This window comes from Poecilia mexicana, unplaced genomic scaffold, assembly GCF_051168715.1.
Source record: "Poecilia mexicana isolate PSO_F unplaced genomic scaffold, ASM5116871v1 scaffold_9, whole genome shotgun sequence".
Taxonomy (NCBI): domain Eukaryota; kingdom Metazoa; phylum Chordata; class Actinopteri; order Cyprinodontiformes; family Poeciliidae; genus Poecilia; species Poecilia mexicana.
This window is the reverse complement of record NW_028263378.1, coordinates 4657932-4674574: the sequence shown is the minus strand read 5'-3', so window position 1 is coordinate 4674574 and position 16643 is coordinate 4657932. Positions and strand designations below refer to the sequence as shown.

At 37.6% G+C, this 16643-nt stretch overlaps 1 protein-coding gene across 1 annotated transcript; it reads right to left on the bottom strand.

Annotated features, from left to right (window-relative positions):
* Positions 1 to 108: 108 nt before the first annotated feature.
* On the bottom strand, positions 109 to 8368 carry slc25a25a (solute carrier family 25 member 25a). The gene is made up of 10 exons (XM_015012417.2): positions 8092 to 8368; positions 6466 to 6592; positions 6290 to 6377; positions 6097 to 6208; positions 4142 to 4300; positions 2691 to 2843; positions 2488 to 2595; positions 2233 to 2400; positions 2003 to 2153; positions 109 to 984 (listed from the first exon to the last, which is right to left on the bottom strand). The coding sequence occupies exons 1-10, from the start codon at positions 8251 to 8253 to the stop codon at positions 797 to 799; spliced, it is 1416 nt and encodes a 471-aa protein (XP_014867903.1). The 5' UTR covers positions 8254 to 8368; the 3' UTR covers positions 109 to 796.
* Positions 8369 to 16643: the final 8275 nt, after the last annotated feature.

The following is a 16643-nucleotide window of genomic DNA, read 5'->3' as shown; positions in this document are numbered from 1 at the left end:
AGCCACCGCTTTCCCATCCTGAAACAGTATTTCCCAACTTCTCAGTTTGTCATTTAGACAAAAAAACCAGGATGATCTACATGCAAAATAAAACAAAACAGCAGAGACTTAATGTAATTATGCTTTTATTTGGATCAAAATGGTCCATTAAAATACTAAAACATCTTTATTCTGAAATTACTCTCATTCTGCATTGATAGGCCCTTCTAACATTGATTAAAGTGCAAAATGCTTTATATTTTCCCCCAGAGCTTTTGAACATGTGCTCATAATACATTTCCCTTAAACCTGAGGTGAACATTCGAGACAACAATCCTCCAAAAGGCACAGAACATGTGCCGACTTCCAGCTTTTAAATACAAAAATAAAAACGTCACACGACTACAGTTAGTGTTTAGTGGATGTTAAGGCGATCATCCCACACCATAAATTATAATAGCACTATTGGCTTATTCCCTTCATCTAGAGAATAAATAAATACAGGAGGGGTGGAAATAAATAGCCACTCAACTAAAAAGGATGAGGTTTGTGCAAAGATGTTCCCTCTTTAGGATGAAGAGGCAGAACTGATAACAGCTACAGAGCATTTTAATGCTACAGTCAGTAGCTTACAGAGCTACACAAAGACCTGGACGGACTCGAGCCCAAACATTTGGTCCTCGATTTCGACACTTAAAAACATAAATAGCAGCGGTCGTAATCCTGACATCCTGAGCTCACAGAGTCCATAATCTCCTCCTCTTCCTCAGCCTGACATTCACAGAATGAGACTCCTAACGCCGGGCGGGTCGGCGGCTCAGCGCGACGTCACCCCCAGCTGAGTCTTGAGGTGTTCGTAGACGACGTAGCTGATGCTGACGGCCGGGATGACCTTCAGGAAGTTTGGGGCCAGGCCTCTGTAGAGCCCTGCGGGGCCTTCGTTCTGCAGGATCTGCCTGAAGACGCCCGTCATGGACGCCTGCTGGTGGTTACCCTCCGTCACAGCTGCAGAAATTAAGATAAAATAGTGAGGAGTTTTCCTCAGTCACCTGAAGCAAGTGTCTGACTTCACTCAGGTTTTATGTGGCTCGAGACTTCAATGACAAAATAAGTCAGTATTTTTATTATCTTGCGTTCATAGAAGTTCACTCAAAATTCAGATGTTTTTGCACCAATGCCTAATTTCCCACAAAAATGGTGAAAAGCTTTGGGTTCAAGTCAGTGCCAACTCCCACCTGCAGGTGACAGTATTTTACTTTTACTACACTGCTGCCTCAGACCTGATGTCAAAACATCATGCATTTGCAATTACTGCCTAATCTGCCGCAAATATTTCTAATTAGCGCTGCAAAATCTGTGAAGGATTAAACTGCAAACATCACTTCTTGTTAATTGTAGTTCCCAACAAAAAGGAGCCATAAAATCTTTAATACATCTAATCTCTTAGATAAAATGTGCTTCAGATCGACTGATTAGAAGTTCATTCCCTAGAGTGATAAGAGACTTGCATAAATCAAGTCTAGAGCAGCAACTGTTATTTTAATAATCCTTTTTATACATTAGAAATAGAAGATGCAACAATTTAGTTTAAATAAAACATTTTATGCCTAAAATCCAACTACATATTATCACTTGTAGAAAAGGAAGTGATTAATAGCTTTTTTTTTTCTTTTTTTTTTTAACATTTTAATTGGGTGAAACTAAAACTTTGTCATGGACATATTTGCATACAAAGGTTTTTTTTTAATCTTAAATACAAAATGTTTATATTTTTTGTGCAGTTTTGGGCTAATTTCTGCTTTGATTGTGCTGTTCTTTTATCAAACTACTTTCTTTAGTTTGTCATGCAATTTTATGATTAATTTACACATTTATTTAATTATTTTTAGTCATTACAATTGCTTGTTTTGATTTTTGCCCTTTGAGAACTAAGGATATAAGGAGCATTATAAATAAATTCTAGGATTATTTCAGTAGTTTATTAATGGTCCTAAATGGGAGCCAGAGAAGAGCTCAGTCTCACCTTGTGCCTGCATGCGGGTTCGGACCAGCGCCAGGGGGTAGCTGGCAAGCTGACCGCAGGTGCTGGACACTGTGCCGCAGGCCAGCAGAACCAGAATGCCCGGGTCGGTGCTGTTGGCGCCGTACTGCTGCAGATAGCCGTTCTTCAGCGTCTGAAACCACAAACCCCAGAAATTAAGACTTTGTGGCTCATCAGAACCAAAGTTTAAAGCTAGAAGAGTCCGTTCTCACCTCGTACACGGCCAGGTCGATGCCGGCGTACGGGATGATGCCCAGCATGTTCGGGACGTAACCCTTATAAAACGCCCCGAGGCCTTCTTTCCTGAAAATCTGCTTGGCACAGTCCGAGATCCCGGCGTACTGGCCGGTTGTCCTCAGAGCGAGACGGGTTTTCAGAACCTGAAAAGAAAGACGACATGTTACTAAATGCAGACCTCTAAAGCCGACGGTTTTCCAGGTAGGAGGTCTAAATAAAAGGATAATCACCTCCATGGGGTAGATGGTGCTCTGGGCAATTACTCCGGCTAAAGAACCTGCCACAAATCTCTCCAGGATGCTCAGAGTCTCCTTGTCGCTGCCGATTAGACGCTTAATCTGCAGAAACCCATTCAGAAAAAAAAAGCACATCAATGGAGGACGAATGCCAGAGATCAGAGCTTAAATTTCTCAATTAGAGTCTCTTCTGTTACCTGCTCATAGGCCATGAACTTCAGGGCTGATTCAGGAGCGATTTTGATGACATTCACCCCATTCCCCCGCCACAGCGACCTGGTGCCGCCCTCCTTGATCATCTGCATGAGCCCGCTCATGATGCACATGTTGTTGGTTCGAGATCCGTAAACCTGAGAGGGAAAGAACACCCAGCAGGTAAATAAAACGAGTTTAAAAACTTTATTTTAATGGAGATTAAGTCAGATCATTATGAATTAAGTTTAAGACCTCTATTGATCAATGTCATTTAAATTTTTTTCCACCCCAATTGCTAAATTTGATAGACGCCCAAGAACATGGACAAACTAAATAAAACCCTAGTTTCCCTCCACAGTAACAGATTGAATAATTTTATTTCAATAGCAAAGCTTGGTGTTTCACCACCATGTTTAAAAATCCAGTCAGTCTCTGACATCAGAGTTTGTGTTCCAACAAATACTGCTCCTAGAACAGTGCTAGCATTAGCACCGTAAACCGTTTATTTTTCGGGAAGGGGATTTTCGGCACGTCAGCGATCATAACTGACATTAGTAGCATTATACGGGTTGACAACATCACAGGTGAGCCAAAACCGAAAACTAACGTCGTCCGGTAAATTTGCAATTAGCCATAATAAATGCAAAAAAGCAAGCGAGCTAGCTAGCAGCTAGTTAGCTGTAGCCTCAACCGCCGCGTCACAGAACGTAACGAAGATTGTCTGTGCGCACAGCTCGATCCGTCCCCTGACTGAAAGTCGCAGTTTTTTTTCCTTCACGGCAGATTAATTAGTTCAGCCTCCATGAAACGTAATGTTGAGTTCCAGCTGTAGTCGGAAATGGAGAGTACAGGCTTCCCAGTCGAAAAATAAAATGGAAGACAATATTTATGAGCGTTGTCATGTTGAATGCGGTTACCACAGCGTAAACCGCGTTGTAGTTCCAACTTCATTAGACCATTTCTTTAAAAGGCATTTGAGACATTTTAATGCCTCAACTTCAGATTCATCAATTTAAGACTTAAATATGTTGACACTCTGGGTTTTTGGAGTGAACTGGGAACATTAACATCTGGGCTGCACAAAGTTCCAGCCAACTGGGTCAGGTTGGTTTAACTACAACTGATACATTTCTAATCAATGAAAAGGTCAAAGTCAACTTTCATTCTGACGTAAACTGGAGCTGCTGGCACATCATGACTTGGCACAGGGCACGCCTAATCGCACTGATGACAAGAAGATTTCAAAGTCAAGGGTGTGACGCTTGTTCCCGAGACCCGATTGGCTGGCGGTACATCGAGAATCGGTCCATGAACTCTGTTTGTCCAGCTCTTAACCAACTGTTAAAATTTAACTCGTTTATGGTGCAACCCAACGTTAAGCAATGGAGAAGTCGTCACTGCTCCGATTGACACTGATTTTTTTTTTTTTTTTTTAGTTTGACGGTCCTCTTACCTGCATCATGACTTTGAGACGGTCCAGCGGGGCGGTGCAGGTTCTGGAAACGGCTCCAGCTCCTCCACCTGCGACCAGATGCCTCCACCACATCCCAGTCTGCTTCTCCTCCATGGTGAACTCATCAGGCACCATCAGGTTCTCACCCACATCAAATATCTGCCAACAAAACAGTTCAACTTTTAGGAAAATATCACCCAAATCCAAAACTGTTATATTTTAATTTAAATTGTTCAATTTGCAAAATGACAAATTTTGTATTAAAAAATTTATTATGTTTCTGGATTTCTAATCTGCCGATTTGGAACAATTTTAAATTTGAGGATCAAAGAGTTTTGATATTTTTACATCGGTTTTGATTGGGGACTAAAATTGCTCCATTTTCAGCTGGTGTGGTTCACTTTCACTCTACACTGCAAACAATTTGAGAAACCTGGGCTGGTGTGGATGCACACTTAACCTAATTTATGCACCAAACTATCTGAGTTTTGTTAAAGTCAAAGCTTGCATCCAAGTTGGTAAATGCTTTTCTAGTCCATACCAAAGCCAATTTATTGCAGATTTGTTGGTGCAAGCAAACAAATCTAACAAAGACATCCAGACTGCAAAACTCAGCAACATTCCTTCAATCGTCTTCACTTTGACCCCTGAGGATTTTCTCATTAGTGACAAAGCTCTTCTGTGAAGGGAAAATATGAGTCACCAGGCAGGTTGTCTTTTCATAGTAAGGGTCAAGCCAAGTCACCGTCACGGATCACACGAGTCGGATTTAAAATAATTATTGGGGATTATTACCAAGGGCTTTGACGCAGATTTTTAATTCGGGCTCCTCGAACAGAGGAGGAGGCGCTGCTGCTTTAAGGTGATCAGATCCAGGAACTGACTGCTTCCGGTTTTTAATCAACTCCGATCCCTTTTACCGAGAATCTGAACTGTAAGCACAGTATGTGGACAGTAATCAGAGGGAAAAAAGGACAAAGACGAGGCAAGAATTTGATTAATTTTGTAAACAAACTGACTGGATATACTGTCCCGGTCAAACCCTCCAGCAGCTGAGGTTTCATCACTAATTCACAATGTTCTTGGCGCGCAGTGAGGAGCGACCGACTCTATTCTCGTCTCTGTCATGAGTCCAGGCTGCAGGGCTGCACATCGGGATCCAAAATAACCTGCAGGTCTGCACCGGTTCTGACTGACTGCTGCCCTCGTTTACATAACAGCTCAGCAAGTTGGAAAATCTTCCCAACATAATCCCTACTGGAATGAGCCTCATTTCTTTTCACAGGCCTAATAGAGCTTAATGGATGACGCACGACCTGTGCAGACTGATCTCCGAGGAAGCAGGAAACAAACTAGGTGTAACACCCTGATTGCTTTGATTAGCGCGATAGCAGCCATATTGATAGGTCTTATCAGGGAAAATGGGTTATCTCTATATTTATGTAATACAGGAAGAGTTTGAATTTAATTTGTAAAGCTAACATTTGACCTCCTTTCCAGATTTGGGTAGGAACCAGTTACATTTACCAGAGTAACTTTTTACATTATATTTCTAATTGAACTTTCTAAACCATTTGAAAGAAAGTTTCATGTTCGATCAGGGCAGTCAAGCTGCACTTGTGTTAAAGTTTTATATTGAAAGAAACCAATTTGGGGGAAAATTTTTTTTTTTTTGGCCGATTGTGTGAAATATTTTAATTTTGATCTTTAAAATACCTTCATTTCCACTAAACTTTATATTTTGTCATTTACAAACATCAAGCGACTAATAATTTGATCAGTTACTTAATGCTTGAATTGCCTTTTCACCAAATGCTTCTTTACTCTTCAGTAATTTCTTGGCAGCAACTTTTTACTTTCACCCAAGTAAAAACATGTAATGCATTTAATTTCCCTTTGGGGTTAATAAAGTATTCTTGAATTGAGTTGGGTTAAAGTCAGAATGAGGAACTAACCGTGGAGTGTTTCCAGTAAAGGATGATCTCAGGAATGTTGTCAGTCTTCTCCACCATCGGGTATTTACTCCAATCTTTGCTGCCAATTGTTATCATCCCATTCTTATCCATACTGAAAAAAAGAGAAATTGGTATGATAAGCAAACCAAGCATCAACAGGAGGGTAAGTTTTTTTTTTTTTTTTTTAAATTACCTCTTCAAGACTGTCTCTGCATGCTGCAGGGAAATATGGACGCCGAGGTCACGAAGCGACTGCATCAACTCTTTGGCGTCGATGCGGCCTAGAAAGACAGAAACGGATCAGAATCTGCTTAGCCAGAGTGAAACAAAAGGCCAATGCCACAAGCATGAGAAAAAGTGGCTGCATACCGGCATTCTTCCTGTCGAGACCCTTCACCACCAGCTTCAGGTCTTTCTCGTAGTCCTGCAGGTAGTGAACGAACTCCTCAAAGTCCAGCTGCCCATCTGCATCTTTTTCTTCACTTTTTAGAGTTTTCTGCAATGAAATTAGTGATTATTTGCCTATTTCCCCCAAAAACTAAATGCAGATATTAATTTCTCTGAAGGGAACACCATCTTGCAGAATCAGTCAGTCATCTGGCAGTAAAACTAATTAAACTGCTTATAAATAAAGAGCTGCCAGTTCGAAATGTACAGCATGTGGGACCACCAATAAGTCACGACACCGGAGATTTAAAGGAGGTGCCCCCTTCACCATGAAGGTATCACTCCATACCAACCACCAACATCTATCTTTAACATCCCAATCAGGCTGACCCGCCAACTGTTTTAATCCCGTCTGGCTTCAGACCTGCTGAGCTATAACAGGGACAGAGAAACTGGCTGTACTCCAGGCTGGATAGGACAGACAGATACTTGACCTGCAGACCAGAGTGCAGGCATGACTGTAACGATACCCTGCAGAGACATTTCAGCCAAGCCATGCAGCTCATGCAAAAGCACAAGGGCATAAATCTGACTTGGAATTGATTTTAGGAATTTAAACAATAGGAGTTTTGGTCTGCAGGATGTTGAGGTTTATTACGGTCTTTATAATCTTCCGATAAGGACTTAAATCAGGACCATAAAAACTGATTTCAGTTGAACAAACCTCACTCTGAAATGGTTTAATTTTATAACTAAATATCTGGGATAATGAGGCATTTTCAGTGTAATGAAGTTATCTTCAATTTTACAAGTGTTGCTGTGCACCAAAAACTGATTTTTATACTGAAGCACTGTAAAATAGTCAGCAGCTGATAGTGACTTAACAAGGCCCTAAAATGGCTTAGAAGCTCATTTTAAACATTACATTAAAAAGAATAAATAAATTTCTGAACAAATAAAGTCTGAAAAAGAAATTGCATTGCATCAATGCCATCTGTTGCAGTTGCAGGACATATTGCTTTTTCCCTTTTTTCTTTTTAAAAAAAAAATATCCATTTTGCATTGGCAATAATCATAGTATCATAAATGTTGCCTAAATTTTGCCGTTATATAATGAGCCGTTTGCACAAACTAGTCAGATTTGCGGTGACAAATTATATGGAGGAGCAGAGCTGCGTTGGAGTAAATTCCAGTGCTTTCCGGCACCATGTTGGGTTGAAAAAAGGCGGAATTAGCCCGATCTGATTGACCTTGCGTGCCGACCGCATGAAAGGAGGAATTTCCCGAAGAATTGAAACGACTCGTTCAGAAATGATGCACTATCAAAATAGAAACAATATTGATATACAGTTTTAATACGGAAGTACGAACTGATTTAGTTTCATTATAACTACTGAATAGGCTTAAAAGAAGTCTAAACTTAGTAAAAATTTTTGAAACCGGTCTTTTCTACTGTGCGGCCTACACTTCCGCCCGCCGAAAAACTGCTGTCTAACAATGAAGAAGAATATTTCTAAATAAATATATATAAAGTTTAGATGATTTAAAAATTTGTTTCCATATAGTTTTAGTTGATGATGAGGAGAATAGTGAATTAATCTGTCCTACCTTTCTCCACTTTTGGTAGGTAGAGAACTCCTGGGAGGGCAGGAACACGCTGAGTTTGTTGAACAACGACTTCAGCTCCGACGGTAGTCCGTTAGATTCAAAATACTCAACTTCCACTGGGTCCGAGTTGGACACGGGGACATAAAGGCACAGACCCAGCATGATTAGCTTCGATAAATTTAAAATAAACTAGAATAAATAAATAAATAGTTCTCTGTGGCGTCCTCCTACGCGGGCTGACACTGAATGCCGGTGACACGCAACCGGCTTCTAAAGAATGTCACGAGGCTCCCCCTCTTCCAGGAATAGTTTCATGTCATTGGCTCATCACACACCCGGGAATACGTCACTTTACTACTAACCAATCATTGAAGCCCTCCATTGATTGAAGGGGGACAGAGTCATATGACGGAGGAATGAACTCGAGCACTCTCTTGAGTTAACTATGTGGAATCTATCGACCAATCCTGTCAACTTTTGTCCAGCACGTGAAAAATGGACCAATCAATTATTTATATGAAGTTTAAAAGGTGATAGACGAGGCTGTTTCCCGCGAAGTGTTTTATCAAGAAGCTCTTCTTACACATAAAATCAATATGGATATAAATATGGACGACGGATCCTGGCAAAATTCGCAATAAATATATAAATAAATAAATGGCTTGATGAAGTTATTAAGGTGCCAAATATTGTATACAAAAAATAAGAACTATCTCCTAATTTATTAAATTATACAATTTAATGTTAATACTATTGTTAAATCAGTTGTAATTTAATATTAACAGCATTATTTAATTTTCCATTTCGTTTCTAATCTTTTCTTTCCTTATTTTTTCATTATTTATGTATTACTTCTAAAATTAAACAATGCAAAATAAAATATGTTTTTGTGTTATATTATTTCATTAACTTATATGTTAATTTGGTATATATATATATATATATATATATATATATATATATATATATATATATATATATATATATATATGTATGTAAATTACATATTTATTTGTAAATTACATATATATTTGTAAATGACATATTTATTGCTCTCTACTTTTTTTTACTCTTTAATAACACATAAGACAAACAAAAACTACAATAAAATCAGTATTACAAAACCACAGTACAAAACCTGACAAAGTTCACAAACAGATCATTTTCTATTTCTGCATTTTAATATTTTCATATGCATTAGGATAAGAACTAAACTATGCATTCTACAGTTTTGGTTGTACCTAATAACCTTACTGAGGGGCCAAACAAACAAAGAACTATCCAAGCTCTATAACAATGAATGTTTTTACTCATAGATTCAGGCACTGAGTCTCCTGACCTTGGTTTGCATTCTTCTCTGATTCCTGCTTCAGGGAATAAACAATAAATCAAAAACCTCTGTGACATCACAGCAAACCCAGTAGCCTCTGAGAAATGTTGGTTCTGTTGTGTTCTGTGAGGTGTTGTTGTATTTGTTGCTGTTTGTGTTTTGCCCTGATACCAGCATGCGCAGCATGTGAAGGCTGTTGGACATAAACTGCGTCATGAAAAACGAGCACCAAAAGCAAAAAAATTAAAGGTGTCAAGAGGTCAGCTGAACATGTATCAGGGTTGGTTAAAACATCTTAAAGATGCCTCATGATGACCACCTTCCCTTATTTTCTTCATTTGTTTTTCCTTCAAAAAGGGGAAAGGTGACTTTCTGAGTAAAATTCCTATCTACCCACTAGTATTTATACCTTCCCATCAAGGCACACTTCAGTCCATTTCTGGGAATTACCTTGAGGTTTATCGCCATTATTCAAACATTGCCCATTCAAACTCCACCCACATTTCTTTAAATTCTCCCCAAAACAGCCAGACTTTCTTGTAATCTTTTAAATATACAATCCATTTATGGATGAATAAATGCTGCACATCAGTCACATGATGCAATCTGTTGGGTTTCCTTTGATAGAAACTTTTTAAAATACTATGAATAATTAATTGAGTTTACGCTGCTATTTATTAACTTGGATCAACTGGAATTGAAATGATTGCTTTGGTTTTGTTTTTTTTTTGTTTTTTTACAGTGTATTGAGATAACATTTGTTGTGAATTGGCACTAGATAAATAAAACTGAACTGAACACATTACATTATTTTTTACTAAGAAATGTTCTCTGGTAATAAAAAAGCAGTTTGGTAAATAATTTCAAATTGAAACTTCCACAAAATAAAATGGTTTTTATTTTGAAGAAAAAGACTGATAATTTTTTTTATTTGTTTGTATTTCAATTGATGAAATCCTAAGAGACTCATAAAATAAAGCTGTTCAACTGGTACAGACATTGTGATGGGTAAATTAACTTTGACAGGTTTGAACTTTATTTCTCATTCGCTTTCAATAGGAAAAACATGATTAGTTGCCAGAGGCCTCCTGTGATGTCATCAGAGGCATATAGACTGGTAAGGTTGTTCCATGGAGGTTTTATTTTATAATTTTTTAAATATAATTCACAGCAAAGAAGTAAAGCAGTAAAAAAACTGAAACTGACATGTTGTTATAAAGGTGAAACAATATTTAAGGAGATTTTAGTACATTTTTCAAAAAAGTATTGTTGGTAGCTTCAAAAAGGTATTGCGTAAAAGTTTTCAGATTTACTTTTAAACCAGATTTTTAATTATTTATTTTGTTAAGTCTCTAACTGTTATCTGTGAATCATTCAGTGAAACAAATCATAAACCCAAGAGATAAAAAAGGGTTGGGTCCAAATGTTACAGCTGTTCAGGCAATGCTAAAAATCCACACCCATCCCCCAATTCACCTTCACCTTTACCGCCTTTTTTAATAATCCATAACAATTTCAAATTCAAACATTCATGTGCCATAAGTTTTATGACGTTTACATCTACAATTTGCAAGAGGTTTGGGTATGTTGCATGTTTTAACCTGTGGTTGCAAATGTGGGCGATTATAACATTTTTTTTAGAAAAACAAACGCTCAATGTCTCCTCCTTTATCTGAGTTTAATGATTTATTGTAACAATTTTTCTTCCAAGCAAAATCAAAAGATTTTGTTTCTTTTGAAATGAACTTAATCCTAAAACTTCAAAAGTTTTTCAGGAGTCTGTTTGAAAAGAAACTTTTAAGAAATGTCGGCTGACTCATGACTTTTGAACGCTACTGAAAAGTAAATATGGCGCCACCTTATTTGCTTTATTAAATGTGTGGAACAAATTGTCTGCTGTGCTGTGTTCAGAAGCCACATCATGGAGTACAGATGCATTTTCTGAAAGGGATTTAACTTAACCTAAGGACTTTATGATTATCCAAACAGTTTGAACCAGGCACATTTGATAGACATGGGCAGTTGCCCAGGGCAGCATTTAAAAGAGGAGGCACACAATCACCGACTGCATCAGTTGCATTTTACCCAAATTTTACCATTTACCATTGCCTTGAATATATAGTTCTCATGTTGCCTTGAATATATAGTTCTCCTACCACCTTGGTAGGTATTCGTACCAGTTGCTATGGAGTTGCTATGACAACAATGAAAAAAAAAAGCCACAAGCTTAGAACTAGCTCTTGCCTCGTTCCTATCTAACTTAACAATACAATTATTACTTAATTATAATTTTTGAGTACTCTACCCACCTCTGTGTAATACTAAGATAAATATCAGTGATATTTACTGTAGTACATTCTGCTGAACTAGCAAAATTAGCTTAGCTAATGTGGCTTTTGTCTGCTAACTAAGACGGACATGTAACCTACATGTATGAAACTACACTTGCTCTGCCAGCCACCAGAATCTTGTTATTCACGTGAAAAGTCTGTATGTTCTTTACAAATGCATTTAAACGCTGATTGCCAATATGGCTTTCAGGCTGTGAAGCTCCTCCATTATGTACTCACTCTTCTTGTTCATTAGGCAGTGAACTTTACTGTAGTATGAGATCGAAGGCAGCTTGTCCACATCATCTGACATGTTTTCCTTCTCCATCTCAGCAGACATTTTGTTCATGTATCATTCTCTCATACACTGGTGAAGAGTTGAAATGGTGCAGATCTTCCAACTCAGACTTGTGGTATCTATCCATTGGTTGGGGGACTGACAAAAACGGGCTCACCTAGAACACCATCTATCTAAGAATCACCATTGATTTGAACTGATTCTGATGCTTCTCACCAAAAGTTTGCATTTTTCAGAGAGTTCAGCTGAAAGCACAAACAGTATGTGTTGTGACTGCTGGCCTGTTTGCTTAGAGGCTTTACCTTTCATGGCCATGTTAGCTGAAGTTGGCTTTGATCCCAAAGACTTTGGGCTTCTCTGGCACACAGCATAACAAGTTAAACAACAAGTTCAATGTCAGACAGACATTTTAGCCCTGTGATGCATAAATGATGTAATTATGTAAGCCTGAGTCAAAACGTTTTTCTTCTGTGTTTTATATAAGGACAGAGTATAGTAAGCAGAGTATAAGTGAATCAGTTAATCAAATTTTGAGCACATTTCAGCAACAAGGCAGTTCAAAGTGCTTTACATCATAAAAATACAAAGTCATAGAAAACAGTCAACATTTGAAACATTACCTTTTGCCAAATGCTGGTGTTACGAATCAAAATAATGGTAATGGTTTATTGATTATGGTCCAAAAGCAACTCTAAACAGATGGGTTTTTAGTCTGGATTTGAAGGAACCAAATATTTTGGCTGTTTTGCAGTTTTCTGGAAGTTTGTTCGAGATTTGTGGTGCATAGAAGCTGAATGCTGTTTCTCCATGTTTGGTTCTGGTTCTTAGGATGCAGAGCAGAACCAGAACCAGAACCTGAGGGGTCTGGAAGGTTGAGACAACAGTTGCAGATCTTTAATGTGTTGTGGTGCTAAGCCATTCAGTATTTTAAAGTCTATTTTCTGAGCTACAGGGAGCCAGTGTAGGGACTGTAGAACTGGGTGATGTGCTCTGTCTTCCTGGTTTTAGTCAGAACACCAGCAGCAGCAGCGTTCTGGATCTGATTGATTTTTTTTTAGGCAGACATGTGAAGACACTATGTCAGTAATCAATGCAACTAAGGATAAACACATGGATGAGTTTCTCTAAATCTTCCTTGTTCATTAGTCCTTTAATCCTGGAAATGTTCTTCAGGTGACAGAAAGCCGACTTTGTAACTGTCTTTATATGGCTATTAAGGTTCAGTTCAGAGTCCGTCACTACACCCAGATTTCAGGCCTGATCTCTAGTTTCCAGCTACAATAACTGAAGCTGTGCATTGACTCTAGGTCATTTCTCTTTAGGTGAATCCGATTGCAGATTTTAGAGTTCATCAAAACAGCAGTAAAAATGCAGCATGAAGACAAACATCTCCTCTTGCTTCTTTGCGTCAAACATCACAAGGTAAAATGGGGATTGCAGCCCATCTGTTTTCAACAAATAGGAATCAGGCGTCCTTTAACCTGCAGGATCAGATAAACAGGTTGTATTGGGGCCAAACCGGTGAAAGGTGAGGAGGCGAAGCGTGATTGTTCCGAGGATGATCTCTGAACAATCGTGTGTGACACTTCCAGTGAAAACTGTTTTATGCCAGCGTAATGGACCTTTTGTGACTGCTGTTTGAATAGATACTAATCAGGAAATGTTCACTGGGTTATATCTCAACATTTGTTGGTCATCAGGAATTCAGCTTTTCTGTCTGTTTCCACATTTTGTGAGGCTGAATAAAACCTTCGTCTGGTAATAAAAGCAAAATATCTTCCAGCAACCTCATGTGCAGCCAAAACAACTTCTTATTCCTGCAGCTGGTGGCTCATCTGACCTTGTCAGCTGTTATGTTTAAAAAATAGTTTAGACTGAATGTTGGTCAAAACAGATCAAATGGATTATTCTATCAACTATCTTATTTAGATTTAATGAAGAAATGGTTGTTGCAACTCTTGTAAATATTGATTGAATCTGAACCTATCTGTCTTATACAATTAAATGACTGTAGTTCTGTAAAAGAGTATTTAACTCCTTATATGTTTCTTCTGTTTACCTGAGTGATCCTGAGTAAAAACAAAAAACAGTAAAATGATTGAATATAATAAGAGGATTGAACTCCTCTCACTATCCTCTGCAGGGCCCTTCTGTCTGCTGTTCTGCACACTGTAAAACATTTGAAGATGGTTTAACTTGAAAACAAAAGTCCACCTACTGCATCGAAGGTGCAATTTAAGTCAACAAAAAAAATTGTATTGGTTTTAACTCAGAAATTAAAGTTCATGAAGTTGATTTAACAACAAGAGACAAGTTGTATAAACATTGTTTTTTAAACTCATTAATCTTGAATTGCGAGTTTTAAACCAAATAATTATTTCACAATATGCAAGGAAAAAAAAACTGCCTTCATCTAGTTAAAGAGCACATATTTCTGTATTATTTTCACTCACAACATCAAAGTTAAAATAAATACATATTTTACTTAAGAATAATTTAAATTCTTGTTTCAAATCGCATAAACAAAGTTTATGGTCAGATTATGAATATTTATTCAACATCAGCATGAACTCTGCTCAAAAACATTTAATGTGAACAGGATCTTCAAGCTTTGCAAGCTGTCAGCTGCATTAAGAACATTTCTCTCAATAACACAAAAGTCATGTCAATGTAACGCATTTCTGTCTCAGGATACAAAAACATGCCGCTTAGCACTCTAGGAAATAGTTTCTACAGCTGCCTTTTTCTTCTTTCAGTTTTTTTAAGTACTAACATAAAAACTCTTGTGGGTTTTACAAAATTAATAAAAAGTTAACACAACTTACTACTGTAAGTTTATCTTTCACAAACTCACACATTTAGGTTCAAAATCTAAAACTTTCTAAATTTATTTGACTTACATAGTAGGAGATTGTACTAAATGTAGCTCAAATGTTTTACAGTGCAGCTGCGGTACCACACTGAGGATGCTGGGAGAAATGGTAGTTTGAGCAGCTACTGCTGAGCCAGTTTCAGTATTTCAGGGTTCTTTGACCAGATGAGGTCAGCAGAGACGTGTAATGCACCAAACTTCATGCCCACCTCCCAGTTGGCAGTGCTGAGGGTTGTGAGCTCAGACTGTGACTTTTAAGTTGATAATCATCTTCGTTTTGCAACAACTGTAATTTTTGACATTACAGTGGCTGATTGTTTGTAGCAGAAACATTTGGAAACTCAGTCAGCAAAAGAGATTATTCTGGTTTTACATCTTTTTTTTTTTTTCATATTTTAAGGTAAAAATGATCTATTATCATAGACACAGAAAATCTGATTGCATTGCTGTATTTCATGTCATTATTATTTTAAATTATACTGTGGAAATATTTGAGTTTGTGTTACAAGGTTTTCAGCAAACTAACGTAAAGATGATGCATCTATATCGTCGCACTTACTTTATGTTATAACTATGTTGTCTGATTGATGTTTTTCCACGCTTTAACTGTTGAGCATCTCAAAGAAACACTGTCTCTTTTTTGCATTTAGGAGCACAAAAAATGTCAATAAAATGATTTGATTGGATTCTAATTGAGGAATCAGAGCTCCAGTCCGGTTTTCTGTAGCTCAACGCTGCCCTCTGCTGATCTGTTCCTACATCGTCTTTAAAGTAAACCTCCAAACAAAAACAACAAATAAAAAAACATCAAAAAATAAAAATAAAAAACACTGATTGAAAGGTAGAAAGTGTGAATTAAGCAGCAAAACAAGGTGATTCAAAGAGCAGTTAGCTGAAAACTTGTCAGTAGATGATTATTTAAAATGTGAAAATTAATACCCGTTTTTCTGACATAAAATTATTTAAGATGCTCCTTTTGTTTTTGCACTAAATGTCTCAGTGGTAGTAACTACTTATAAAAACAAGCGTTCAACTGAGAGACCCATAGAATAACAACCATACACGTTCACTCATACACAAGTACAATTTAGAGACAAATTAACCCAACAGTCCTGTTTTTTTTGGCATTGGGGGGAAGCTGCGATACCTGGAGAGATCCCACAAATGCTTAGGGGAAAACATACAAACTCCATACAGAAAGACCTCAGGAAATTCTTGTTGTAATGCAACAGTGCTAAATAAATAAAACAAAATCAAGAATTTTTAATGTTCCATTCAAAGTCCTGAATCTGATGATGATGCTGTATCATGATAGGAAGGCAATTCATGCTCCACATTTAATGACTACTTCCTGCTTCTGCTAGAGTAAAAATATATTAAAATAATGCTACTCTTACTTGAGTACAAATTTTGGCTGCTCTACAAACTCCATGCAGAATATATATAAAATCATGGATTTAATAAGTGTTTCTTAGTCCTATGAACATCTGGCCGCACAGCGGCGCTGTTTCACTTAAAATTCTACTTGCAACATGTCTCGTCAAGTTAGTGAAAGTAAACCGGAAAAGGGGACATTTCTATTTAAGCAAAAAACAAAAAAAGTTAGCATTAAAAACATTTAAGCAAATAAAACTCAGTGATAAAGTTTAAATGTTACTTATCTCAGATGCAGAAACACATACGGTGTTTTGGTGTTTGGTTATGTTGAGAATGACCGAGTTA

Excerpts from the sequence above, each read along its gene's own strand:
- slc25a25a (XM_015012417.2), bottom strand. The coding sequence starts at position 8,253 with ATGCTGGGTCTGTGCCTTTATGTCCCCGTGTCCAACTCGGACCCAGTG. Across the intron at positions 2,401-2,487 it reads GCACCATCTACCCCATGGAG|GTTCTGAAAACCCGTCTCGC; the intron begins GTGATTATCCTT and ends CTTTCTTTTCAG. Across the intron at positions 2,154-2,232 it reads TCGACCTGGCCGTGTACGAG|ACGCTGAAGAACGGCTATCT; the intron begins GTGAGAACGGAC and ends TTGTGGTTTCAG.